This window comes from Urocitellus parryii, chromosome 9, assembly GCF_045843805.1.
Source record: "Urocitellus parryii isolate mUroPar1 chromosome 9, mUroPar1.hap1, whole genome shotgun sequence".
Classification (NCBI taxonomy): Eukaryota; Metazoa; Chordata; class Mammalia; order Rodentia; family Sciuridae; genus Urocitellus; species Urocitellus parryii.
The window spans coordinates 75,420,279-75,448,210 of NC_135539.1; the positions used below are offsets into that span (position 1 = coordinate 75,420,279).

The following is a 27,932-nucleotide window of genomic DNA, read 5'->3' on the forward strand; positions in this document are numbered from 1 at the left end:
CTGGTGATTGCTTTTGTTTGGCTACATCAAGGCAAAAAAAGCTTATACAAATATCATTTTGGCTTAAACCTCATAGACAGATTTATTTCTATAACAAAAAACCCAAAGAAAGAATAAGTTTTGGATCTTGTTCACATGAGTCCAAAAATTCTCCCATCTGCTCCTGGCTCTTCCACTTCTGGGGGTTGACACCATTCTCAGACCGACAGCAGACCACCCAGCACAGCAGCTTAATATCCAGTGTAGGAGGAGGAGCCACGTCTTTGTTTAATAAACTTCTTAGATATTTACAGGGAAGGCAACCCCCAGCAGTATTCTTCTCATGTGGATTACCTCATACTGGGTCTTTTCCATGGTTTACCACATGGTAAGGCCAAATGAATTAAGGTAAGTGACCCAAAGAAATAATCTGGAGGAAAAGGAATTTTGGGGAGACAACCATCTTGGTCACTGAAGTCATAATGAAAAAACAATGATTTTTTTTTATATTTGAGGTTTCTAGTTGCCTAGATTTTGACCTGCTTAGCATGTTCTTAAAAACTTTTAATACCTTAAGCTTTACTACAGACCAAATGAGTCTTTTGGTTGGATACTCAGTTTTAAAAGAATGGGTTCATGTAAATAGAAGCAGAATGATTACTTCTCATTATAGACATGTTTCTCCTAGTTAGTTGGTACAAGGACAGACCAATAGGGGAAATTGACAGGCTTCACCCAGCAGTAAGTCAGTTACAGGAGAAATGCAGAGTAAGAGGAGCCTGACCAGCTTTCATTTACTCTGTTATTCAATGCAATGTGAATACATTGGCTTGTATGGGAACTTAACTGAGGAAAGAAGAGAGACTCAATGACTGCAGCTCTGGTGGATCAGGAATTTGATGCATGGAGATGTGGTAGAAGCTACAGAGCAAGAGAACTGCTTATGGAATGGTTAAAGTTAAGATTTCATCTTATTTACTTCAAGCATACTTTAAGTGTGAGTAGAAATTCCTAGGAGTTGAAACCATCAAATTCCAGAAGTTGAAAATGCCCCAAATCTGGAAACTCAGTTGTGTCTAGGATGAATGGGGGTGACATCAATATATCTTGGGCAGAAATTTAAACTAAGAGAATAAAAGCAGTGTACCAAGAAATGGGTAAAGTTAACAGTCACAATAACAGCAGCCTTAAAGGACCTCATTTTTAAAGACAGTTTCCTCTTGGGATCTGAGAGGGATGTTTGGAGTCTATAGGCATCTTCCACCACTGATCCACAATCCAGGTGCCCATTGCTTACCTTTACCCTGCACATCACCAGCCACCTGATATCTACCTGCTGAGCATCTGAAGTTTGCCAGCAGACTACCCCAGACTGACCACAGAGTGCCCGCTGCTACTTGGAAATCCATTGTCAGGGTACCAGCACATGGCAGCTGTCATCTTGGGACACCAGCCAGGACCTGGGGGTCCAGAGCCAAGGGCCCTGCAGGTTTGCTGCAGCTACCTCCACCATTTCAGGGTGTGGCTGCCTCAGTCTGAGGACACTGTCCAGGTTTGTATGATATATTGTTGGAGTACCTGAAGGTCTGGTTGCACCTGAGGTCTTCCTGCTGAGTGTGCTAGTGGCAGGCATCTGATGACCTCTTTGCAGTATTGCTCCTTTGTGTGAGTGTATCCCTGGTGGTCTCCCTGCAAGTTGGAAAAGCACAGAGATCGCAGGACTGCAGCAAGGCTGAGCCTGGGGAAGCTGAAACCCAGGTCCATCAGATTGCAGCAGGGTCTATGTGGGCCAGTCTGGGCCTGAGAAGCCTGTGGAAAGACAGAGACTGGAGGAAGTTTGCTGGGGGGAACACAGGTTGGAGAAACTCGAAAAAACTGGGCTGTCATCTGCTTAGTAAGTCCTGAAGTGAGCCATGACCGAAGGCCCTGGCTACAATGGGTGGGAAGACTGGAAGAGGGTGTGAGAGAATCTTGCTATCTGCTGGCACTGCCAACTGGTCTGACACCCACCGGACTAGAGCTAATATCAAACTTCAGACAACCCCCACCTACCAGCAGAGAAGGAAAGCTGAGAAAATTTTTGAAAGCCAATGAAAGCAATTGGCAATTTCCCATAGAGACTTTTCTTTCCTTTCTTTTTTTTCTTTCCCTTCTCTCTTGCATCTCAAACATCTCAGAATTAAAACATTTTTTACACATCAATTTATTGGAGAGTGGAAAGTCAGAATAGTATATTACAGTTTAGTTGTATATTCTTATATTTTTGACTTAAAAAAATCTGTATATATTTTTTTCTCTCTCTAATCTGTCTTCTTGTATTTTCTTTCTCACTTCTCTCATGCTAACAGCTAACCTCTACTAATTCCTCTTTAGTCCTTACTGAAAGAATGCCATCAGAGAAAATGCCCGTTTATTGAGGAACAGCTTTACATATTTACAGAGCCAGGGGTGGTTTGACAGTTATGACAGTTTAATGATTGAATGGTTTGACATTTGGCTGGGGTGCTTTCTGATTGGTGGGTAAGGATCATGTGAGCCAGCAGGGCTAGTCTGATTGGTGGGTAAGGATCATGAGCCAGCAGGGCTCACCATTGGACGCAGGATCATGTGAGTCGCAGGGCTCACCATTGGATAGCTCTTCTTGGGGGATGGGGAAGTTAGTCTTTGGAGCCGGGGGCGACTCCCAACATTTCCTCCTCTTTGTTATTAAATGAGAGTGGGCATTGACTCATTCTGGCTGCTTCCTGCTGAGATGGGTCGGTGTAGGAGAAAGAGAGGAGGGAAGTAAGGGGCCCCCACAGGAGGGCAGAGAAGACCAGTATCAAAGGTTCCTTGCCACCACAGATCCATGATGATGTCAGTCCATTCGGTATAGGTCTCGACTGGAGGTATCATCAGTAGCCAGGAGTTGGTAATTCCTGAGGAGAAGCTGGTTAAAAGCTTGATTAGAAATTTTACCCACCTGAGTCTGAATGAACTTTATGATAAAGGGAAGGAATAGGCACAGGGAGTTTTTATAGCTCAAATCTAATGGGGTCTCTGGGTCTGTAAGCTGCCTTGTTGGCACAAGTGGGGTTAAGTGTTTAGCCTTGAGCGGGGGCTTGGGCATTTGGGCTTAAAGCAAATAGGTGATAAAGAACCAGACAGAGGGTTTGAGAAGCCAGGTCACCCTGCAGCTAACTTTGTTTGGCATGACCTGCAGACCAGCCTGTCTTACACCTAACACCCTCAATTCCACTCTTCATTCCTAGTACAATCTATCTCCCTCCCCTCTCTATTAAGGCTGCTCTTCAAATTTTCTCCTAACTGGATGTACCAGCTTGCTTCTCTCTTTGCTTTTCTCGAAGGGGACCAATGGAGGACGGTGGCCCATTGTTACCATATTTCCCTTTGAGAGCAGTCAGATCTCTCCAGGTTTTATGTGAAACACCTCAATTTTAAATACTGATACTTGAAATTCTTACGAAACTGGGAGGGTAAACAAAACACACATGTTCCTCCTTAGGCCCAAAAGGCAACTGGTAAAGTTCTCTCTTATGATCACACTTATTCAGGGGTCACCATGTTCTGGACACCTAAGTGGTTTGTCAAAAGGACAACACACAACGGTCCCACTACTGGCCAGATCCAAACAAGTAGGGGGTCTGTAAGGAAGAGAAGGGGGTATGGCTGGAGGGGGCCCTTAGGGTCACCTGCCTTGAAATGTAGAGCAAAGAGAGGACACAAGAGGGGCCAGAAATGAGGTGGAGCATTAGCAGAACCCATTTATGGAACATTGGGCTAAGAACAGAGACACAGGAGAGGCAGAGCTTGAGGAGATCTTGTGGGGAGGGATGACAAGAGTACTTAATGATAGGTGACGATCGTTGGCTCTTCTGATGAAGATGTAGGAGTGCAGGGCTTAAGCCTGGAAATGTGAATCCATGGGGTAAGTTGGTTTTTAGACAGCTTGAGTTTGGCAGCCAAGAGAGTGCACATGATCACCTGAGCAGGGCCCTTCCATTTTGGTTTTAGAGGGGGCTGTTCCCTCAGAGGGCAATAGTAAACAACTTGACCAGGTGTTAAGGAGGTAGGGTTTTGAGAGAGACTGGGGTCAGGAAGGAGCCAGTCTTGATAGTGCCAGAGTTCAGAGCATAGATGGAAGAGGAGGGGCAGGACATAGGTTTTGGAGATGGGTAGGGGTTCTGTAGGCAATCCAGGAGGAATGAGGGGATGGCCATATATGACTTTTAAAGGTGAGAGATTAGAAGGCTTCTTTGGCAAGGCTCTTATGCACAACAAAGCAAGGGGAGAGCAAGGGAAGCACCTTTACCCAGTGAGCTTGGTGAGCTTGTGAGGGTCTCTTTAAGGGATGGATTGGTCCTTTCAACCTTTCCAGAAGCCTGGGGGTGGTAAGGGCAATGGAAATGCCAAGGGAGTGATAGCACATGAACCAGTCCCTGAGTTACCTGCGAGGTGAATTCTGGGCCATTGTCTGATTGGATAGAAGTGGGCATCCAAAATGGGGGATTATGTGAGTCAACTACCATGGAGGCCTGCTTGTTAGAAGTGGGAAAGGCTTGTTTTTTACTCAGGGAATGTTGGTGAAATCAATCTGCCAGTCTGCAGCTGGGGTATGACCACGGGCCTGATGAGAAGGGAAAGGTTTAGGTTTTAATGGAGTATTGGTATTGGTTCTCTGGAAGATCTGACAAGCGGAAGTGATCTGTTGTAGGAGGATCTTATCGCATGGTGAAAGGGTGAAAAACGAGTGAAGGAAAGTTAGTGAGACTCTGTGGACTAGAATGGAATAGAGAGTGAAGAAACTGGAAGAGTTGTTGGGGATCTTTGGGCCAATCCCTGGTGGTAACAAAGAGTAGCAGAGAGGAGATAACGCTCTATAGGGCGGCTAATCGAGCCGAGTTCCCCATAGTAGTAAGGGAGGAGTCAGTTTGGTGGGCCTTGCAATGGATTATTCCCATTGGGAAGGCAGCCTGGAGGCTCGTAGTAGGCCAGAAATAAATGTGGAATTAATGACTGCTGTCCCTCTGGTGGTAGTTCCCCTTTCTTTTCAAATGGCTGTGTGGGAGATCAGAATATGGAAGATGTATTTAGAATCTGTATATAGGGAGAGGGTTTTTCCCTCCACTAGCTCGCATGCCCTTGTGGCAGCTATGAGTTCAGCTTGTTGGTTGGTGGTACTGGGTGGGAGAGGTTTTGTCTCTATACCCCGCCACTTTAACCCCTTTGTGTATAAAGGAACTACCATCTGAGAACCAGACAAGGTCCAAAGAGAGCAGGGGTCCCTCAGAAATGGTGGTAGGGCAGGGTAAAATCGTCTCTAATACCTCCAGGCATTTGTGGATGGGATCTTGTGAGGGAAAAGATGGGAGGAGGGAGGCAGGGTTTAGAACCCTGGAAGGAGGAAGTGACTGTAGCCCCTTGTAAGTGAGGAAATCCTTTAGATGGTGAGGAGATGAGATGGTTAGTGGGGAGCCAAAGGTAAGCTTGTGTGCTTCTTTCTGGAGGTCATGGGCTGCTGCTAGGTCTCTGAGGCATGGAAGCCAGCACCTGATGGTGGGGTCGAACTGTTTGGATAGGTAGGCCAGTAGTGCAAATGTGGGGCCATATTCCTGACCCAGAGCGCCCAGACTTTGTCCCTGTTTTTCATTACATAGAAGGTGAAGGGTTGGGAGAGATCAGGGAGATGCAGGGTGGGTGCCCAGAGGAGGGTCTTTTTGTAAAGGATTTCCCTATCGCTGAGGGTCGGGGTTCATCTTGGGGGCCCTTGGCTAGATTATATAGCAGCCTGGTGAGGAGGGAGAAATTCAAAAGTAATCTAGGCCCTGAAGTACCCAGCCAAACCCAAGAAGGAGAGTCATCTTTGGTCTTTGGAGTAGGTATAGACACAATAAGCTGTTTTCTGTCCACTGTAATGGCCATTTTCCCTTGAGAGATAGAGAACCCTAGATACATGCTATTTGGGCCTTTAAGGCCAAGAAATTAAGTAGGAGAACTGTGTCATCTGTTGAGCACCCTTTGGACAGGCTAGAAGAATTTGTAGAGGTTTGTAAGGGGTGCAGAGAGCAGGATTGGATTGGAGCAAGAAGAAAGCCTGGAAGAGATCCCTTAGAATGGATGGATCCAGGGACCCAAAAAGGGGCCATCTGCTTGGGTTGTCTAAGGGATAAGTTGGCCAGGCCTGGGTGCTATATTTGATCCAAGAGGCATTGTAGGGGAGAGTCGACCATCAGAGAGGACACATTACCCATGTAAGGAGGAGGGAAGAGGACGCAGAGAAGGAGGAAACTGATTTATTGACAAAAGGGGCATCCCCGCTAGAGCCAAAAAATCAGGAGTGCCTAAGTGGCAGGTTCGAGCTGCAGAGATTGGTCGTCACCAAATACTAACAGTCAAAGCTCTCGTCCTGGATGGACCTGAAGCCATGAAAGACCTTGACCAAGGCTTTTCGGAACCCCTCCTGGAGAGGCTGGATACTCCCAGGGCTGCAAAGAGGGGAGAGGAAGGGGAGAGTAAGTGTCTCTCTAGCGGTGGAGTCTTAAGGTGAGAGGACTAGGACTTTTGAATCTGCCCAAGGAAGGAGTCCCTGAGGGCCACTGTAGCCTTAAAGGCTGTGGTGGGGTGCTTTCCTCCCCACAGGTGGGCAAATAGATTTGCCGAACGATAATCAACATATTGCAAGAGGGTGGATTCAGGGCACTGGGGGTGAAAAGATTAGAGGTCAGAGGCCAAGATTTGTCCAAAGAGGTGTGGAATATCTTGAAATCCCTGAGGAAGGACAGTCCAGGTTAAAGGCAAAAAGATATCCTTTAAATCTGTGACCGAGAAGTGGGTGGCAGTGTGAGGGATCTGAGACAGCAGAGTGTATGGGTTGGGAACCAAAGGATGTATGGGCCTAACGGAGGTGTTGATGAGTCATAGGTCCTGAACTAAGCAATAGGACCCGTTGGGCTTTTTTACCACTAGTATGGGAGTATTGTAAGGGGAATAAGCAGGACGGAGGTACCCCTTGCTAAGAAGGTCCTGAATAATAGGTTGTAGGCCCAGAAGAGCTTTTGTGGACAGGGGTATTGAGCCTGATTTGGGAAGGTGTTAGGATCTTTGAGATGAATGTTAACTGGTGGGCAGGAAATGGTGGAGGGAGTGTGGGTATCCCATACAATTGGGTCAACCAGGTTAGTATGGTATTTCATGTCAGCCTCACAAGTGGAGCAAAATGGCCAGTCTTCTGCCAAAAGGGCCAGAAAAGATGAACAGGCCAATGCTGGGGCCTGACTGATGACAGGAGTTCATATGTTGATTGTTGTATTGAATTTAGAGAGAATATCTCGGCTGAGCAAAGGAACTGGACATTGGGGCATAACTAGGAATGTCTGAGAGAATGGGAAGTTGTCTATGGAACAGAGTAATAGGGGAGTCTTTCTTGGATAGATGGTCTTTCCTCCTATTACCCCGACAATAGGAGAGGTGGACAGCACTATTTGCCCTCAGAATTCTGTCAGGACTGAGAAGGTAGCCTTGGTGTCAAGGAGAAAGTCGACCTTGCATCCAGCCACCTGAATCCGCATCCTGGGTTCCTGTCTATTGATCGTACGGCCAGGGACAAGGACCCAAGACACTATCAATCGATTGCCATGCCCAGAAGGTCAGAGGGTTCCCTGGCCATAGGCCTCCTACAGGATCTAGGACAGTCAGAGCCCCAATGACCTTGTTGTTGACATTTAGGGCATGGAGTATGCAGAGTATGTGGTGTGGGGCATGCCCTGGCCCAATGTCCCTCCTTGCCACACTTGAAGCAGGCACAGGGACGGGGGGTTGGTTCGGTGATGGGCGGCGACCCAAGGAAGCACCCTGCAGGGCCTGGGCAAGCATCTGAAATTTCTTAGTCTGGGAGGTGGCAGGCCATGTTAGAGCTTTTTTAGTTTGGCCCAGATGTTGGGGTAGTTCTGTGAGAGGAAATATGTCATAAGGACATGACAGCCATCTGGGGTTTTGGGATCCAGGGTTAGTGCTGAAGGGCTTTCATAAGCTGATCCAGAAATTCCAATGGGGTCTCTTGTAATTTTGGGAAATTGATGGCCTTACATGCTGCTTTTTATTTAATAATTACTTTTTTCTAATTATTATTTTGGGTTCTATATGGGATTTAATCTCATGGAGTATTTTCTCCATGTAATTGGGTATATTGACTTTGGGGGAATAAATATCATGATATCTTCTTGTTGGATTGTTCCCTTTACTAAGATGCAGTGGATTTCTTTGTCACTTCTGATTGATTTTTGCTTGAAATCTGTTTTGTCAGATATGAGAATAGCTACTTCTGCTTGTTTCCTTGGACAATTTGTTTGGAATATCTTTTGCTATACTTTCATCTTCAGCCTGGGCATGTCTTTGCCTATGAGTCTCTTATAAACAACATACAGTTTAATCTTGCTTTTTGATCCATTCTGCCAATCCGTTTCTTTTAAATGGGGAGTTGAGACCATTAACATTCAGTGTTAGTATGGATATGTGTTTGTGGTTTCCTGCCTTTTTTTTTTTTTTGTATATTCTATCCCATTTTGACTGTCTTTTGTTGGATTATTCTTCTATCAAACTTCTGTTTGTAACCTTTGAGAATCATTTTGTATTTCCTCTGTGTAAAGTTTATCTTTGAATATTCATTGTAGCACTGGATTGGTGCTCATTAATTATTTTAGCTTATTCTTGTCATAGGAAATTTTTATTTCCCCCTCAAATTTGAAAGTAAGCTTTGCTGGGTGTACATAGTAACATTGGTGGTGGGAAATCTGCTCAGCTCAAGGCAGCTGGGAAGGGTGGAGAGACAGGAAGGGCTCAGGGGCAGATATAATCCCCAAGGCCACACTGCCCCAGCCAGTAGTATTCACCACCTCCCAGTAAGTGGAGTCAAATTATAATCCACTGGAGAGATCAGAGCCCTCATGATCCAGTCATTTGCCCTCTGAACATGCTACAATGCCTAACACATGAGCTTTTGAGGACACTCCAGATCTAAACCACAACATTCTCCTTTTGTCTGACATCCTAAATTCTAAAAAAAAGCTGCACCTAAATGATCTAGATGTTACTGGCTAAATAATCTTTCTTCAGATTTACAGACCCCAGAACATGTTGTGCACCTTTGGATAACATCAGAATGTAGAACACCCGTTCTTACTCTGCAATCCTGAGCATCAACTAACACACAATCCATAAACTGTTGAGATGTTTAACTTACAGAAAAGTAACGTATTTGTCTAAATAACTGAACAAGCTAGCCCAAGGTCAATTGTGGTGTTCTAGACAGAAAGAATAAAAGAAAAAAAGGAGAGAAGGAAAGACACACCTTCCTGCCTGTTGTCCCAGGCTGCACCTCCTTTCCTACTCTATAAAAGCCCTGGGGCATACCTGGGTTCTCTAAAATGGTCTTTTGGGGGCAGGTGCTGCCCTTGATGAAACCTGATTTCCTCTGCACCAATTCTCCTCTCCTAATATTGGCTTTCAAGCAGTGAGCAGGTAAGAATTGGCTTCAATAATACCTCTATTTTTTTATCTTTTTTATATTTTCTTTCTTTTTTCTTCTATTAAAATAAATACAAATTGAAACACAAATCCACTTAAAAGTTTTTCTTTTGGCATTTCAGCTAAGATCAGAAAATTAAAAAAAAAAAACAACTTCCAATGAAAGGGTTTTGCCCAGTTGCATGGCATCCTAAACACCTAACAGTTATATTTTAAGTTTGCCTGGCTGATTATTGCCTTAGGGTAATAAAATGGTTCTATCTGTCTTCATAACTACTCTTATGCCTTGGTCAAAATTTTCATGGACCTGGAAAAATTAAAGTGCATGGTTGTGGAGCAGGGAAGGAGTAGTTAGACACTGCCTGAGAATATGCAGGTGGTAGGAGACCCCCAAATACCCCTGCACTCCCCAGAGTCTTTAAGGACAGTCTTTTTATTAAACCTTTCCTTGGAGATTTGATCAATCCATACAAAACTGACCCCAATTCTACCTCTGCCATGATGATTCTCACATGAGGCTGTTGTATTAGTAATAGATGTTTTTTTGTGGCAAAACCCTCTTGGGGCCCAGAGCCCCAAGAGATATTCCTACCTCTAGGAGACAATCTGTATGAGGAACTGAGAAATAGCCTGTTCTTATTGAACAGATGCAGAAACTGAGGCTCTGGAAAGCAAACTCATTTGCTCAGTATCACAGAGCTTGAAAGTCACCACTACTGACTACAGAACCTGCTCTCCTAACTCAGTTGGCCCAATGGGGATAAGATGGGAATGGAACAGATATGGAGGGAAGCCATCCCCATCCAGCTCCTATAGCCGCTGGGACATCACACCCTGCCTACCCTGAGTCTTGCACCAGAAATGCTGACAGGCTCATACTAAGATGGAAGTGGAGACATGTGAAAAGGGGAGAGGCTATAAGGAACACTGTGGGGCAGCATTGGACATTCTTTCTTCTTAACTTCCCTGGGTAGGAGCCTGAGGTCAGTGACAGAAGATCTATCCCCTAGGGTCCCCAGAGAGTTGGTATGGAACTGTGTGTAGAATGAGGCTAGATACTCTGAGGGGTGGGAAAGGCAGCACTCAGTGCCTCAGACCACCTCACACTCGGCTCACCTGGGAGGCTGCTTCCTGTTACAGTGAGGGAGGATAGGCCATACCAGGGGGTATGGGGGGCAGGAGCCATATTTCCCCTCTGATTTGGGGTTTCCACAAGAATAATTTGACTTACTAGAAGACCTTATTTAAAAATAGTATTAAAAATTAAAATTTAGATTTTAAAATAAGAAAAAAAAAACCTCTGTATTGACGAAGATGGAGCTCTAGATTTACTGGTTTCCTTTCCATACAGGTAAGGATTTTGCTTTAAGATCATGTAGAGGGTGCACTGCTACCTCTCCATCTAGGAAGCAGGATATCTTTTTTTAGAGCATAGAAGCCACATGGATTAACTTGCATGACATGATCCTTCAGAACTGTGGGGATTTCCTGGACAGTTCCTAAGCCCTCAGAGAACTACACTCTTTCCATTTCTTAGATGACACTTAGTTCTTTGAATTTCTCGGAGAAGCAGGCTCTGCTCCAGGAAAGCATCCCCTGACACTCACTCTATTGTCCTATACCTGGCTAACGCTGGTCTATGGCAACCACAGAGCCTTGCAGAGGTGGCTCAATGGTGCCAACCTTCCGATTTGTGTGAACACAGCAGCAGCCAGAAGAGACGCTCTCTCAGAAATCTATGTGGAAAGGATAGTCTTTGTGGCTTTCAGTTCTGAAAAACAGAAAAGTGAATAAAAAATAGAAACAAAGAATTATTATTTTAAGAGAAACATTTGAAATGACATAATTATGTATTTTTAATGTCCTAGATTATAAATTAGTCTTTGACTTCATTTGGTGGCCCATTTTCAAACAAGGAAGAATTATGGTAAGAAGGATTAATTAACCTAGAATTTATGTTGTAACTAACTATGAGTCAACCATCCAATTGGAATATTTCTCTGTTTATTTTACAAAGGAGTAAAAGAGGCATATTTACGTGGGGAATGTGGCCAATCGAAGGTTCCTGTTAAGACTCATGATTTCATCCATATGATTCTCTGTTAATTCAAAATCGAACACCTGGAAATAAAATTTTCAAAGGAAATTCACTCATTCATATTTAATTTGCATACTACCTACAAACCACTGTAATATACCTGCAAGGGACAAGAGGATGGGAAAGAAATACTTCATCAGGCCTCTGGAACTTGCCCTGTATCACAGCCGACCTGGCCGAAATGCACTTTGATTTGAATCCCTTGGTTGGAGTTGGCTTACCCTTGGCTACTTTAGGAAACCTTGAAAAGATAGGACACATGCTGCTTTTATCTTTTGGAAGTAAAGAACATATGGAAACGGTCAAAAGGTGCAGCAAAAAGTTTTTTCCATTGACCCACCTTCTCCCCTGCAAAAGACGAAGACTTTGTTTCATACACCCCACCAACTAGGGAGCCACCTGCCCCTGAAACTGTTCACTATCAGCATCAATGTCACAGAACCATTCTTCTGAGTAATCACGTTTTGTTTCTTCTGGAATAGTATTCTTGCCCCCTCCCATCCTCATTCACACTTGAGGATGATGACAGTGACCCACTCCCACAACAACAGTGCTTCATGAGTGTCACCCAACAGTGTGGAGGGGCTGATCAGAGAAGGGCACGAAGGCACAGCAAGTGATTCCAATATACCCTGGCGGTTGAGAGGCCTGTGGGAGCCAGCCTCTACCCCAGGAGATGACCATCTTGAAGCCATGAGAAATTGGTTACACACAATGTGGGAATTCTGATCGGAGGAGCAGATATGCTAGTGGAGTAGTTTGGGTTAAGGAGGGAAGAAAACAGCTTTAGAGAGTCCCTAAGATCAGGCGGTTGTCTCTGGCTGGCCCAGGGACAGCATCTTCCCCAGTGGGTGGCTGACTTAATGCAAAGGAACAGGGCACCCTGACTGTGCCCCAAAGTCCTAGAGTCAAATCCATTTCCATAAGGGGCCATGCCAATCCAAAGCACTGAGAGCTGAGCTGCTACAGGTGAACTGAAGGGCAGTGTGGCTCTTCTAGCGTCTGCCAAACCTTTGTGCAGCTATGAACCATCATGGGTTGGAGGTCCTCAGATTCAGAGAGTCGGATGATCTTCTTGAGTATCTGACCTTCCAGCAGCAATCCTGGCTGCCCTGTGGGGGCTGAGAGCACCATAGCCGGGCCCAGGTAGGAGTCAATGTCAGCTACTGTATGCCAAATTCTAACCTCTGGCCCAAGACTGGGCCTACGTTCCAGAAGCCTGTCAGAAGCCATCTAAGAGAGAACTTTTACTTGCTAAATTCACATTCCTCACGTATGTGAGTTGGCTGGTCACCTTTACCTGATTTGAACTGTTTAAAACCATGATGCTCCAGGAATGATGAAGGGTAGTGCACAGGTGGCAGGTGGGAAAGGGAATCTGTGACCCACAGGCAAGGGCCCAGTCGGGAAAGGACTGAGCACTGCAAGGTTCTCTGCCCCATTCTCAAGGTCTCCTCTTGAGAATGTATCCTCATGGATACCCTGCCTCCACTACTGGGAATGCAGCTCTTGCCAACAAAGAGGCTGTTCCCAAACCAATCAGCCTGACACACAAACAGTGAGCCCTAAGGCATCGACACTGCCCCAAATAGGTCAATTGGTGGGTACATCTGGGCATGCATGCTTTGTGCCAGCTATTGTACTGAGCCCCGAGAATCCAGCAGTGCCTCGCACAGGAGATGGGAAGCCCAAAGACTGACACAATCTCTGGGCAGAGAACTATGTTTACTGCAGATCCAGGCACCTAGCAATCCCCAGCACACACAGGTCTACACTGCACTGACGTTACTAATGAGTGTGGGCTACATGAGAGATTTTCCATGATGATGACTAGCAGCTAATGCCAGGCATTTTCCTGCCCCAGGCACTGTGCCAATCACTATGTACATTATGTTTAACTCTACAGTATCCTGTGAGATGCACCTGATGGGAACCAAGGCTTAGAGAGGACCCACAGCTGCTAAGTGGTGTGTAGGCCTGTCAGATCCTAAGTCCGAGATCTTAACTACTGTGTTATGGAGTGTGCTCTGGGTTGAAGGCACACCTAGTTCTAAAAATAAACTTCACATACTTCTGTGATTCTTGGTTGAGTTTCAAAATGCTGTCCTTACAAGAACCACCATCTTTTATGTTTTATACATATTCTGGTAAATAAAGATACCTACCCATTGGTTTTTTACTCCTACCTCTCTAGTCTCTAAATGGGAGTCAGGGATAGATCCTTCAACCAACACCACCCAAGGTCCATGCTCTCCTGCAACCAGTGAGCATGCCTCCATGTGGCAGATGGACGAGATGCTACCAACCTTCTTCCTCTTCCTCATGACTATGTTGCTGGTCAACATCCAGCCTCCCTTGAGGGTCAGTGTGGCCCCATCATCATGTCAGCCCACTGAATGTGAAAGGAAGTGAGGTGCACTCCAAAGTCTGGCCTCCCCCAATTTCTCCTATCAGATCCATTTCCCTCCTTCCGATGGTGGGCTGCATGGCAAAGAAACCAAGCTCTGGTGGACAGGGAAGCTTTGAGATGGAAGGAACCCAGGGCCTTAGGTCACTGAGAGAAAGATTGATTGCCAAGACATTGCAGAGGAATAGACAGCAGATGTGTCAAGGCCACAGGATGCTGGGCCTGTTTGTTATGGTGGCTAGCCCACCCTAACTAATATAAATTCCCAAACCCTCTAGCATCAAAGAAAGAAAACACCTACCTGGATGTTTTCTTGAATCCGCTTTGGGTTGGTAGACTTGGGAATCACTATCAAATCCCTCTGGATCTGAAACCGGATCAGAATCTGCAGAGGAGAGTTGACATCACACAGTGGTATTCTCATGAGGTCAAACCTAAGTCATTTCCCTAACAGCTTGAGCCTTACCATAGAGCAAGAATCCACAAGTCTCCTTCCTGCTAAGTCCTTGAGAAATCTCACTGGCATTTTCCAAACAGTTCTCTCAGTAGTAACTGCCATTGGCCCAAGGAGAGATCAAGGATGTGCTCACACCTTAATGGGATTTCCTTAACATGTGTCCAGTCTCCAGAGAAATCAGGGCAAGAACAAGCCATTGTAATAAAGGACTCTTCTGTTCCCTTTTGCACTAGACTCCCATGCAGTGGTGGGGCAGAGGGGACTGCCTGCGAACTCCTCCTGAGTCCTGGCAGGGGAGGGGGCAGGAGCACAAGCCTTGAATCAATGGGACTATGAGGCAACGACTCACTTTCCACACTGGGAAGTTCTGGTGAGTCCTGGACTCATCCAGGTAAGCTAACCCTTTCCTAGAAACTGACAAGCCTCAGGAATTCAGGAGGGAGAGGATATGGGAAAGTAGTTCCCAGGTGTGACAGCCCTCCCCAGTACCTGAGCACATGACTTGTTATAGTGATTTGCAATTCTCCGAATCGTGGGATTATTCAGTAAGTCCGTTCCCTCCCTAGAGAGAGACAGCGCAGTGGGTAAGCCAGCACAGATGTTTCTTTCTTTAAAATAAAACCTTTCCCCCAAATGAAAGGTTCCATATTTTCTAATCACAATACACACTCACTGTTGGAAATTTGAAGGATGCAGAAAAGCACATCACCCCAAATACTTGTCTGGAGAAAATCAGGGATAAATTTTGGTGATATCTACATATCATCCCTTTTTCATGGCATTTTGAACTTCTTATCAAGAACCAAGTGGCAACAAAAACCACCATGCAGTGGGCTCTCCAAGCTGTGGCAGGCCCAATGACACAGAGGCCCTCTAATGCCTCGGCTGGGCTGTCTCCTTTCAGACCTGGCCGAGGTCTCCAGCACTGCCAGGTAATCTTGTGATGATGGAGAGAATCTCAGAAAAGTATATCTCCAATACCATGAAAAGGTGGACACTGAACACATGAAAACTTCACTACAAGAACTTTTGAAAGACTATGATACATCTGTGGGGAACCATTTTTTCAAGAGCCATTTATTATGAATTTTTAAGTAGTTACTGTGCTTCAAGCACTGGGCTAGTTAGAGTCCTCAAAGGGTCCCTAAGGTAGCAAATACGGCCCAATTTTCTTTCCAAAGACCCATGTTGTATCCCTTCCTTTGCTGGCTCTCCCACTCATCCATCAGAGGCCCTTCTATCCCAAAGTTCAGCTTTGATTTATGACCAGCCTTCCAAGTATTCCTTGGCTGCTACCAAGTTCAAATACATATGCCCCATTTCATATGGAAAACATGCAAGTGATAAAATTCAAATAATTTCAGCCTGTCCTAGGATCCTAATATGATCTAGGCACTGAGCTAAGTTCTGAGAGCAGAAGAATGAATAAGATACAGTCCCTGCATTCAGGAGACTTTACTCAGTGGGACAAAGTAATAATAAAATAGTGACAAGATGGGGTGGCATGGACTGTGTGAAGGAGGGCTTCCTGGAGGAGGTAATGCTGAATTGAACTTCATTTAGAAACAGGAGGGTATGAATTGAGAAAACATAGATTTGTGGGTAAAAAGATCAGTATAAGCAAAAGCACAGAGAGTAGAAAGACCCTTTTCTATCCAAGGAACTACTGGGAGTCCTGTGTGGTTGATGCAGTAAAGTTCAGCAGCAAGGGGAGGGAGGAAGCCAGAGGCAGCCAGAGGCCAGGCCAGCTACAGCTCAGGGGCCAGCTAAGACCTGAAAAATTTTTGAGCAGGAAAGTGACATGATTATATGAAAACAGCTACTTCAGCTACCCTTGAGCAGTGCACTGGAATGGGATAGCTCTGGGAAGGAGCTAAGGTGCTTCTCTAAGAACCCGAGGGAATCCTTGCTTCACCCAAGTTGAGATGGTGACAACAGAGATCAAAAGACATCTGAGTTCTCTTGGCACCATAATCAGTAAGTCTTGGTGGACCATGGGAAGGGGAAAGATGATTTCCATAGTTCTGGCTTAGGTGGCTAAGTGGGTGGTGGTAGCTGATTAAGGGAGCACAGTACAAATTTAAGGCTGAAGGGAAGATAACACGTGGAATTAACATTATCTAATGATTAAGAGGTCTGTGAAAAGTCCCTTTAAAGAAGTCAGTAGCTGACTGATTTACTACTGGGGAGCTCAGCAAAAGGGGTCACTTGAGGCTGGTTATGTAAATTAAAAAGGGAAAAAGTGACTCTAGCTTCCAGTAACAGTTCCCTATCTCCAGCCCAGGGACTTGGGAGGTGTGACTGCCCTTTGCGACCTCCCACATTCTGCCCATCCTTCTTGATGGAGTTCTTCCAGTTCTCCAGATGAAAGGAGAGGGTGGCATCTATTGCTGCCAGGACTCCAAATAACACAGTCACTGACTCATCCTTACCTCGAGCCACCAAGAGGACGGTAAGCAGTCACAGACACATCTCTGGCTTTGCAAAAGCTAATCAAATTCTTCTGAGTAAGATATGGATGGCACTCAATCTATAAACAGAATCACAGCATACCACACAATTCAGATAACAGCATGCTAAGAAAGTTCTAAAAGATGGGATTGGTGTCTTGGTTACCGTTGACTAGCTGCAGGCCCCAGGCCGAGGCCTAAATATCCTCATCTGCATGTGAGCAGGCTGGGCCATGCCATGGCCACAATGCCAGGTCCTATAAAGGCCTACAAGTCTGCACCCTCATAAACACCCACTTGCTGTAGCATCACCTGCTTGGTGTGGCCTTCCTCAGTCACTCAGAGAAAAGCTGCTTCATTCTGTGGCTCCTACCTCTCTCCTGTCCTTTATTTTCATCTACAGTACCTACAATTATCTGACACACCCCATACATTTCATTATTTTGTCTGTTGTCACCAGGATTTAAGTTACATGAAAATAAGGATTTTTGTCTCAACTGGTTTTGTTCATGGGTGTACCCCAACATTGAGAGCAACGGAGATATAGAGAAGATGCTCAGCAAATATTTGTTGAATAAATAAATGAAATAAAGGTATCACATATGACAAATACACACTATAGGTGATGTTGGTGAACATTTTGAGAAACTTGAGAGCAGGGTTGTGGTCCCTTCCATATGCTCTGAATTCTCCTGGCTATTCCAGATTATAAGTGGACTTAAAATAAGTGTTTGCTCAGATGGAATTAGAAAGAACTATGACTGCTCAGGACTGTTGTGTGTCCAGCAAGGTAAGCTTTTGGGAAAACCTAGAAAAGTGGTCCTGTTCTTGTGCTCCTGGTTGCTCAGGCAACAGCCATTCTTAGGTATTTAAAATGCTGCTCAAGAAAAAATTCTGACTCAAAACAGAAGCTGTCATGCACATAAGTAGATTGTGTGCACATGAGGTCTTAGAAAAGGCTGCCCTGTCTTAGAAGTCAGGGGAACACCACTGCCTCTCCAGCCCAAGCTCATCAGTCACTGTTTTCATGTCCCCATAGGACTTACTCCTATGGGGAATAGCACAGGACATAGAGTTTACAGAAGGCTGAGGATCACGTTTCTTGTTCTGGGTGCTGAATACCAGAATATGTTCACTAGTGAACACTCCTTGAGCTACACTCTTTATGACTTATGCATTTTCTGTATGTATGTTATATATCACATTTTTTTTTTAAAAAAAAGCTTATTTATTGAGAAAAAGGAGAGAAAAAGAAGAAAGTGATGCTTCAATCTTAATTTTTGCAAACTGGAAGCTACCAAGTGCCCACCCTGGGGCCAACACCAGTAAAATGGGCAAGTTCACTATCTGCACAGTGGAATTCCACACAGAAATGGGAAGGAAGTCTGTACTCCCACGTGCATGTGGAGGGACCTGACAAACAACGCTGTGGGCAAGCACCCTGACACGAGAAATGATGGCACGTTACTATCTCAACTATAAATGTTAATGTCACTGGACATCAGAACAGTGGCTACCCCTGCAGGACAGGGATACAGAGTGGAAAGGAGAAGCAGTATACTAGATGCAGGTTGGGAGCTATGCTCAGTTTAAAGAATGTACAAAGCTCCACTCACAGGTGTGAGCGTCTCTGTCTATGTAAATGAAAAGTTTAAGTAAAATAAAGTGTTGCAAAAATGCTCTTTGGACATTCAAAGCCAGTCAGTCAGATTAGCAAACAAAATAGTCCTTTGCTCCCAAGTCTTTTCTCTGCATTAAGAAAAAAATACGTACCTCTACCTCTGCAGCCTGAGGGGCTGCACCGAAGGTATTGGGTCATCTGTCCCTTTCTTGCTGCCAGTCTGCAAGGGCCAGGAGAGGCAGTGGGAAGGGCTGCTTTCCTCTGATAAGGAGGAGGGGCCTTCTAGGACCTCCCCTTCTGAATACACCCAAGGATATGCCTACAGGTGTGCATAGAGAATCAAGCTCCAGATCACACCCTACATGTCAATGGCGCTGTCCAATCATACAAGGCTTTAAGATTGCCGCTTGCCTGCTCACACTGTGACATTGCCTAACTGCTAACTTAAGTTATAATTTTGACAAACATCGGAGAAAAACACCTCCTTTGTGATTCATGCATTCTGCCATTTCCAGCATAGCCAAACAGAGGTAATAGCTGGGCAGCCAACTACCCTACTTAAGCCCTCCCCATCCTCCTACCAGCTCACCTGATTAGTTATTGGCTTGAACTTCAAATCAGGCTTATTCAAAAGACTCTCAAGCTGTTCATGGTTGAAGTTTGACACACCAATGTCCTTCACGAGCCCTTTAATCACCAAGTCCTCCATGGCCTAAAAGAACAAAGCACTTTGCTGTATGTACAAGCTCTGTCTATTTATCTGATAAACTCCCTCTCTCACCAACTCTGCATGGACTTCTAAAACTGGATCCACCCCAAACTGTAAAATATTTTACTTGAAACTTCAAAACCACCGTTGAACGTAGGTCTAGTCCCAGTTCCATCTTTTAATACATTTATTTATTTATGTATGTATGTATGTATGTATGTATGGATGGATGGATGTGGGGCTGAGGATCAAACCCCGTGCCTCACATGTGTGAGGCAGGTGCTCTACCATTGAGCTACAGCCCCAGCCCCCAGTTCCATCTCTTAATAGTGGGAGATACTGGGCAAATTACATGACCTTGATAAGCCTCAACTTCCTCAGTCACAAAATGAGGACAATATTGTCTACACCCATCGGAGGGTTGTTTCAAGGCTACATGAAATGATATACAAATGATATAATGCTGGCATTGAGCAAACCCAGCTAATTTTAAGTACTAATATTTCTATTGCCCTCAATAATTGTTGATCTGGTGCTTGGCAATGTGGGCCCTGTTGGTTTCATTTTTCCACTTTCCTTTTCACCTCTGTGACCATCTTCTTAAAGCACAGTGGTACACCGTCACTCTCCTATTCCACCTTAGCCATTTAGCATTTTAAAGAACTCACGAGCAGAGCAACCTGAAGCCATGAGCTGCCACTGACCACAAGCCAGCCTGCCTCTTTCTTCAGAAGTGCTCGGCCTTCCTGTCAGTGTGGATGGTCAGGAGTAAATCCTACCAGGTCATGAGGACAGTGACTGATGAGCACAGGTGCACCATTGGTGCCGTGCTGCTGCCAACACCAGAACCTTGCTTGTGCTACATGAAAATCCTAGAATTTACCCCAAATCTTTAAAGAGAGGCACCCCAATGTGACAGGAAGGGCAGGAGCCCCTGGGCACTGCTCCTGACACCTGAGACACATGGTAGCACGTCTCCACGTTCCCCTTATTCATAAGAGGAGAGGACAGTGGTGCTCAGCCCAGTGTGTCCTGTCATTTCTCTCATGTCTCTAACTGGGTGACCCCAGGTTCCCCCCTGGCTTCACCTTGCAGCCTCACACCAGTGGCTCCAGATGTCATCTCCTGAATTTAAGTTCTGTCCTGAATTCAGCAAGTGCATTTTCTTCCTGGGCTTCAAACATGACCAGGCTCTGTCCCGCACTGGGCCAGCTCTGCTAGAGCCCTCAGGGAATCTTACCGGGCTCTCCCTGCACCAGCCTGGCAGTTGGCATCCAAACACTCAAATCCACCACTTCCCTGGTTCCCCTCACCACTGACTTGGGCCCTCACAACCTGTCTGCTTAAAAGAGAACTAAAAGGAACTACCACGTACTACTGGTGGCTATCATGGTGTAACAGGAACACGGAATTTTGAATTTTCTTTTTTATACTCTTCTATATTTTCTGAAACAAAAGTGTGATAATTTTAATTAAAAATAAGTAAACTTTGGGTGGGAACAAAGGAGGTCTGTATTAATTATTCCTAAAATAATATTTCAGAGAGACATACCACCATAAGCGAAAGGTAATAAGAAAGTCATGTGAGGTCTCCGAGTTCTTCAGGTCTTCTTTCCTAATTTACACTGCAAATACTGTGTCTCAAGTAGACAACGCAGGGTCTGAACATAAGGTATTCAAGTCTCATACCCATTCCTATCTGGAGGTGTATCACCAGGGATGATGTTGCCAGAGGAGGTGTCTCAGCTTACCTCCCATGTTTTCAGGAAGCTTGTATCACTAGGTATAACTATACCGCTGAGATCCAAAGGGACATCTTCTTCTCCAGGCTGTGAGAACCAGAAGAAAGGAGCTTACTGGGGCTTGTGATCATCCCTGATTAGAAACTAGGGGGAGAGAGAATCCAGATGTTTGGGAAGAGCTCTGTTGTGAGACATCCATCTAAGCCTTGGCCTTGTCACTAAGCAGTACTAATCTGGCTTGACCACTTCCGTTCTGCAGGCCTCAGCCTCTACTTTGATGAAATCAAGGGTTGTGAAGACTGAGTGGTCAGCAAAGTCTATGCCAGCCTTGAAGTTCACTGTTCACTTCTCACAAGGTAAGAAATAAAGATCTTGGTTCCCTGCTTATTGTTAAATGTTTAATAACTTCAGACTAGGAATGGGGTATTAACGGGGATCTCCTTCAAGTCTTAAGTCTTCTTGTGACTCCATTACTAGGATCTTTCCTTTTCTTAGAACCACCATCATGATGATAGATAATGAAGTGAGAATCCAAAGGTTATAGGAAGTGAAGGGTAGAGAAAGATACCCTAAAGTCTCAAAATCTAGAGTTACCCTTAGAGCAGCTGTAGATATTGCTTTGTAATCTGCCCCTTGTTCATTTACAGTCCTACCTCACTAACATTGTCACAGGGCAAGTGGCAGAAAATACATATCCTTTTATTAATCCTTAAGCATTAAAAATTTTGAAAGTTCTGGCCCGATCCATATTTTAGAGGTATTTTCCGTGTTAATGAGAAGTAATTGTTTACTTCACAGCTATTTCCCATCTTGATATATTTTTAAACACCCACATAAGTCTAACCACTTACTGAGCAGTACCTGGAAGCCCATTGGCCAGTGCATCAGGTACAGATCCAAGTAATCCAGCTTCAAGGCCTTCAGACTCTTTTTGCATGCCACTTTCACCAAGGACGGCTCATGATAGGTGCACCATAGCTACAGGGAGAAGGGAGACCACAGTCACACAGCCACTATCCAGAGCCAACACAGCATCCGCTCCGTGTTCCTACAGAGCTACTCTCTGGGAGACCAAAACATTCAAGTTGAGATGACAACAAATACAACAGGGCAGGTTCTCAGGAGAGGACAGCGGCAGCACCCTTAGCAAAGCTCCACAGGAGTCTACACACAGGGCTTTGCTGCCTCCCTCCTACACAGGGGACATTCAGGACACCAGAAGACATTTGGTGGGAGGGCTGATGGTTATTTGGATCCACTGAAACCATTACAAGAAAAAGAAAACCATGCCATTGGGCAGAAAAGATAGAAGTAACAATCAAACGTTTTGTTTCCAAAGCAAATAGGCTTTATGTTCAAGGTTCTCCGTTACTAAGGTAGATAACCATGTGGGTTAAACCAGATGAGTTAACATATGTTGCCTTATATTAATGTAGATATTTCCATCTCACTTCTAGGAAATAGAAAAATTTATGATTGCTTTTCTCCTCATTACTTCTCCTATATTTTTATTAATTGTGACAGAAGCTGACCTGAAGGCTCTATCACAGCAAGTGAACACGAAAATTCATAAGATAAAGTAAAAGAAAGGAGACTAAATGAAATCAAATGACAAGTATAGTATATTAACAGAAATGGGGGGACAGACAAAAACAAAATGCAAATACATCACATTGTTAACAGTAGTTGCTTCTAGGCAGTAAGTATATTGACTGAATTATATTTTTTTATGACTTTTTGAAATCCCCAAGTTTCTGCTGCTGGCTGTGATCCACTCAGAAGTAACCCATCCTCAGACTGCAGGGCAAGACTCAGAAATCCCATTACCCATCTCACTACCTTGATATTCAGAAGTCTCCTTTCTTGGTCAAGCATACACCAAGGCTTCTCCTTTAGCCTCTGCCCAGCTTAGACAGCAACAATGAATGATAAAATTTAACTATATTTCAGTAAAACAGAAAGGCAAACTTCCTATAGAGAGTTCACTAAGTCTCAGAATTATGGGAGTTTAGATTTGGAATTCATTCAGAAGATTATCAGATTCAAACTCTCATTTTACAAATGCTGACACTGTGACTATGAGCTGTCCAACAACTAATATTCACAATTCCTGAATGACAGCTAGAACTTGGACCCATGACTTCTGGTCTCCTGGTTTTAACATTTGCTTCAAGGTCAAAAGCAAAGGAATTCATTAATTCTGTACTACTTAGTCTACCTCCTGTACTGTTTAGAAGGATTACCTTTTTAAATATCCTTCGCACTCATTCCCTTCTTCTGCATCCTTCTCCTGATGCAGTTTAGGCTTTCAATACTTCCCACCTACACTGCTCTTTACTGGTCTCCTGCCTGTCTCAAATGCATGCTCCTTTCAGCTGCTACAATATCCAATATACAACATAAATATCACTTACCTATAATACACACTGCCTGACTTAAAGACCTCTTGGTTTTACTTTGTCTCCAGAAAAAGGAAAGGCTCCTTGAATAGCATACCAAAACCTTCACAGCCTGGCCCAGCCTCATTTCTCATCACCCTGCCACCTCCCACTGTGTAATCCAGGAACATCAAGCTTCTTACAGATCCCTGCATCTGTTCTGTGGTTCATTCCCTGTGTCTATATGCAATCTGCTCCCTCGGTTTGCAATTCTATCCTGAACCTTCTTTACCTGCACCACTCCCAGAGCTTCCTATTCCGCAGATCTGCTGGGGAATTTGGAATCTGCATTTTTCCAATCACTCCAGGTAATTCTGAGCTTGGGAATTTCTGTATAGACAGAGTTCATGAAGGTTGAAACTTTATCCTACTCACCTCTGGAGCCAAAGTGCCTATTACTCAATCAATTTTAATTTTAAGAATGCACCTAATTGAAATAATAATAATGGAAGGGAGATCAGTAGAGATCAGCAAGTGGATTATGAGGAGGGGAGGAAAAGGGAAGGTATTAGGAAATGATAATGTTCAAATTATGTAATGTGCATGTATTAATATGGCATAGTGAATTATACTAATATGTATAATTATAATGCACAATAAAAAATAAAAATATATGTTAGCAAAAAAGATGGAGCAAGAGAACTTAATAATAATAAGTGAAAAAAGCAGGCTGTAGAATAATGTGTTTGGTGTAGTTCTGCTCCTGAAAAAGCAAACAAACCAATACCCTGCATATGAGCACATGCACTGCATCAGCCAGAGAAAGTGCAGAAGATTGTTCACATGAATCAGTCAGAAAGAGGAAGATACAGGATTTGGAATGTGGCCAGGGAAGAGGAAAATGATTAACTCTGTTTTTAGACATCTTTGTATTGTGATAAATTATTATAGAAGGAAAAAAAGAACATTTTACCAATTGGGGGATCTCTGCACTCCTACCTGAGTGATCAAATGCATAATATGAAGCAAATAAAGCTACATACAATATAACTTAGCATGTTTATTAAGCTGTGATACTTCTTGTTAGTTTTGGTTCAAGCAGAAAACAAAGCCATCTCTTCCCATCAGGAGACTGGTGAGTGCTCCAAGCAAGGCAAGTTCAGCTCTTCCATTGCCTAAGAGTACAGTGGCAGGGACTCCACTGTCCCTGCAGCTAAAAAACCTACCTTACTGACAACAAACAGGTCCTCTCGTCTCACAACACCCTCCTTGATCTTTTGTCGAATTCCTGCTCCTATCTCATTCTCATTGTGGTATAAGTAAGCACAGTCAAAGTGCCGGTACCCCGCATCAATGGCCACCTTCACTGCCTCAGCAGCTTCTCCTGGAGATGCCTGCAAAATCAGCAGAAGAAAAGTGTTCCATCAAAGTCAGAGAAATGCAACCCCCAGTTCTCTCTGACCACCTGAGAATAGAGAAGCAAATGATACATACTTACATAAAGGTAATCTACCACACAAATGAGCATAGGCACAAATCCACATAAGTAGTCTGGATCCCACAGCAATAGAGAAATTCAGAAAAGAAAGCAGTTACTGCAAATTGAGCTCTAGCAAGGCAAGGGACTGGAACTATGGGAAGATTGTGGGAGAAAGTTTATAGTCTCAGCAAACTGAGGATTCTTATATCCTCAGTTGAAGGGTAATTGACAACATCCTCTGAACTTCAACTATAAAATATATCAGTATAACTGTCTTCATTTAACAAGCAATAGATTCAGAGTGGCTGAAAGCTAGTAAATCAAACATCCATCTTAAGTTGAAAAGAGAAAATAAAAATAAAAATGTTGTTAATGAGCTTGGAAACAAAGATGTAAGAGAGAAGACCAGAAAATCTAGAAATAAGTTATTTGAAAAACCTTAACATGATAGACAAAAATTCTGGTAAGATTAGTCAAATAACATCAATTTTAAAAAATAAAATGACATGAATGAAAAGCAGGATATGAATATAAAATAGATTTAAAAGAACATATGCCCATTTGAATTAAATGTATGATAAGTCAAGATCATTGTAATATTTTGAGCAACTAATAAAAATAAATAAATAAATAAATAAATAAATAAATAAATAAATAAATAAAAAAAGGTGGCTTTCTGAAACCACACCCCCCCCACAAAAAAAGAACTTATGCCAACAATTTGGAAAAATGCCAGGTAATAGAAGAATCCCCAGAGAAATTTAACTCAAAAAGAAATAAAATTTGAATAGTTAATTATTAAAGAAATGAAGCAACTAGAAATAAAAGAAAACCACAACTTAAAGCTACATACATTTCTAGAAAATTTCCAAGAAGATTAATCCCAATTTATCATGAAATCTTTCACATAACAGAAAAAGAAGAAATTCTCTCAACTTGTTCTACAACACTAACATAAAAGTGAAATCAATTTAATCCATCAAGATGGCTACGAAATATCACACTCCCGGCTATTTGCTGAGAACCAATATGAACAAAGCATATCCTTGACATTCAAAAGTTGGCTGGCAGATGGGAGAAATAATTTAAACATTGGACTAGCAGGGACTGAGTGAGTATTCTAAACCTGACTCAATCAATAACTCCCATTTGACTTTTCATATGAACATCTTTTTATCAAGGACTAAATTTATTTTTTTTAAGAGCACGTTGGTAGTCAGTGCTGTCTTTCAAATCACAGGCAGAGATTACAAAGTTCAGGCAGGGAAAAGTCCAAACTGCTAATACTATCAGCCACTAAGGGGGTTATTTCTAGATAGGGAAATTGAAGTTCCAAAGTTTATTTTAAAAACCAAGTTGGCAATTCTAACATTTCCTCATCTCTTCGATAGAGATAACCTTCCTGGGCTTCTAGTCTTCTGCCTTACCCAAGCCTAACAGCCTCTCCTCTTGGCTTCCCCAAACTTAACATCTTCAGGATTATTGACTTGGCCTGGATCTCACCTACCATTTTGAAATACCTAGCTGCACTCCCCATTTTCAGACAAGTGTTTGCCTAAATATTCCATCATTTACACAAAGGGATAATTCTACATTACAAAAATAAACCAGACTCAGAAAGAACCATTATTGAATATTTTCTCTCAAACGAGGAAGGAATGAAAGGAGGGAGAGGGGAGGGGAGGGGAGGGGAGGGGAGGGGAGGGGAGGGGAGGGGAGGGGAGGGGAGATAAAGCAGGCTACTATTAAGGAAGGGGAAAGAGAACAGGAGGAGGGGCAAAGAGGAAAGAAAGAGCAGTAGGGAGGGTAGATATGATCAACGCACTGTTTAAGAATATATGAAACTGTCATAACGAACCCCGTTATTTTGAACAATTATCAGAGGGTAATAATTATAATTTTAAAAGGAAAAAAAAAAAGATTTTGTTTTGGAAAGTTTGGGCCCGCCCGATTTCGCAGCAGGCGGGCACCTAGGCCCCTGCATCAGGTTTCCGAAGGAGGGAGGGGAGGCAGGCCGCCCTTCCTTCCCCTTCTCACAGAGCACAAATGACAGAGGGACGCCACGGGACCACCAGACCCCGGCGGAGAGAACTGCGGGCCTGGAGGGGCCTGGAGGAGCCCGGCAGCCCGGCGGCCCGGCGAGCCTGGGGCCTTGGCTCGGTCCGCCCCTCCGGCCCGCCAGGCCGTCTCACCTTCCAGGTGCCCAGGCCCACTGCGGGGATCTTCGCCATGGCTCCCGCCGCGGGTCCAGACCTTCGCCACGGACCGGACCAGGCGAATCTCCGCGGTCGAGACGAGAGGCGACCGGAGTGCAGCGCGGAGGACCTCCTGATTGGCTGGAGCTGCGACAGGCTGGAGTAGGCTCCCCGATTGGTTGGCGGCGCTGATGCGGCCGGGCCAAAGGGCCAAAGGGCTCTCTGATTGGCCGGCGGTGCCGCCCGCCTCCTAGGGGCCTGACCACCTGTGTTCAGGTGTGCTTCAGGTGTGCTTCTTCTCCGGTCTCCTAGCAACGTGGCTGAAACTTACAATGGATGTTGGGGAAGGGGACCCCCAAGGTTCCCGGGGCACTTTTCAAGCCCAGAGCTATCCCCAGGCTACTTTTGGCTAAGAGCCTGGGATCCTCCTCTATCCACCACTTTACACCTGTGTCTAGGGTAAGCCTCTCACCCCTGGGGAAAGAACCTAACAGAAGGAAATAGGAAAGGCGGTGGGACAAACCTGCGTAGGGGGTCCAGCCTCTGCTGGGATCCGTCCTCTGCTTACAGCCTAGGGAAGTGTGGGCGGGGGTGGGGGGAGGAGATAATTTTTGTTGTTCTGTCATTGCTACGATTTGTCAGGGAAGAGTTTTTGTGGTCACTGTCATTCTTTGTGGTGGTCACTGTTCCATGTTGAACAGGGTGTTTCTCAGGGTATCAGCCCCGGTTAGCAGTCCTCCTTACAGGGTCTTGTCTGGGGTTTAGGTCAGGCTGACTGTCTTGCTGGGTCTGAGTAACCATAGGGTGACTCTTGTCTTAAGGTGGGAGATATGTTTTAAGATGTTGTTCATCCTAACAACTCCCACTCCCTGTGTGGAGCTGGTAGTATGGGAT

General features: G+C 44.4%; 1 protein-coding gene across 2 annotated transcripts; it reads right to left on the reverse strand.

Annotated features, from left to right (window-relative positions):
• Nucleotides 1-9,671: 9,671 nt before the first annotated feature.
• Nucleotides 9,672-27,139, reverse strand: Akr1e2 (aldo-keto reductase family 1 member E2). 2 transcript variants are annotated; one of them, XM_026412706.2, is made up of 10 exons: nt 27,036-27,139; nt 24,590-24,757; nt 21,847-21,963; nt 20,995-21,072; nt 19,124-19,246; nt 16,896-16,993; nt 14,953-15,025; nt 14,308-14,391; nt 11,540-11,622; nt 9,672-11,272 (listed from the first exon to the last, which is right to left on the reverse strand). In XM_026412706.2, the coding sequence occupies exons 1-10, from the start codon at nt 27,072-27,074 to the stop codon at nt 11,230-11,232; spliced, it is 906 nt and encodes a 301-aa protein (XP_026268491.2). In that variant the 5' UTR covers nt 27,075-27,139; the 3' UTR covers nt 9,672-11,229. The 2 variants fall into 2 exon arrangements, with proteins under 2 accessions (XP_026268491.2, XP_026268493.2); XM_026412708.2 differs by lacking the exons at nt 14,953-15,025; nt 16,896-16,993.
• Nucleotides 27,140-27,932: the final 793 nt, after the last annotated feature.

Bases quoted from the DNA above. Each gene is read 5' to 3' on its own strand.
- Akr1e2 (XM_026412706.2), bottom strand. From the start codon at position 27,074: ATGGCGAAGATCCCCGCAGTGGGCCTGGGCACCTGGAAG. The intron at 19,247-20,994 runs GTAAGCTGAGAC...TTGTTCTTTTAG, and splicing joins GCTTCCTGAAAACATGGGAG to GCCATGGAGGACTTGGTGAT. The intron at 16,994-19,123 runs GTGAGCTGGTAG...TTCTGTTTATAG, and splicing joins TCAAGCCAATAACTAATCAG to ATTGAGTGCCATCCATATCT.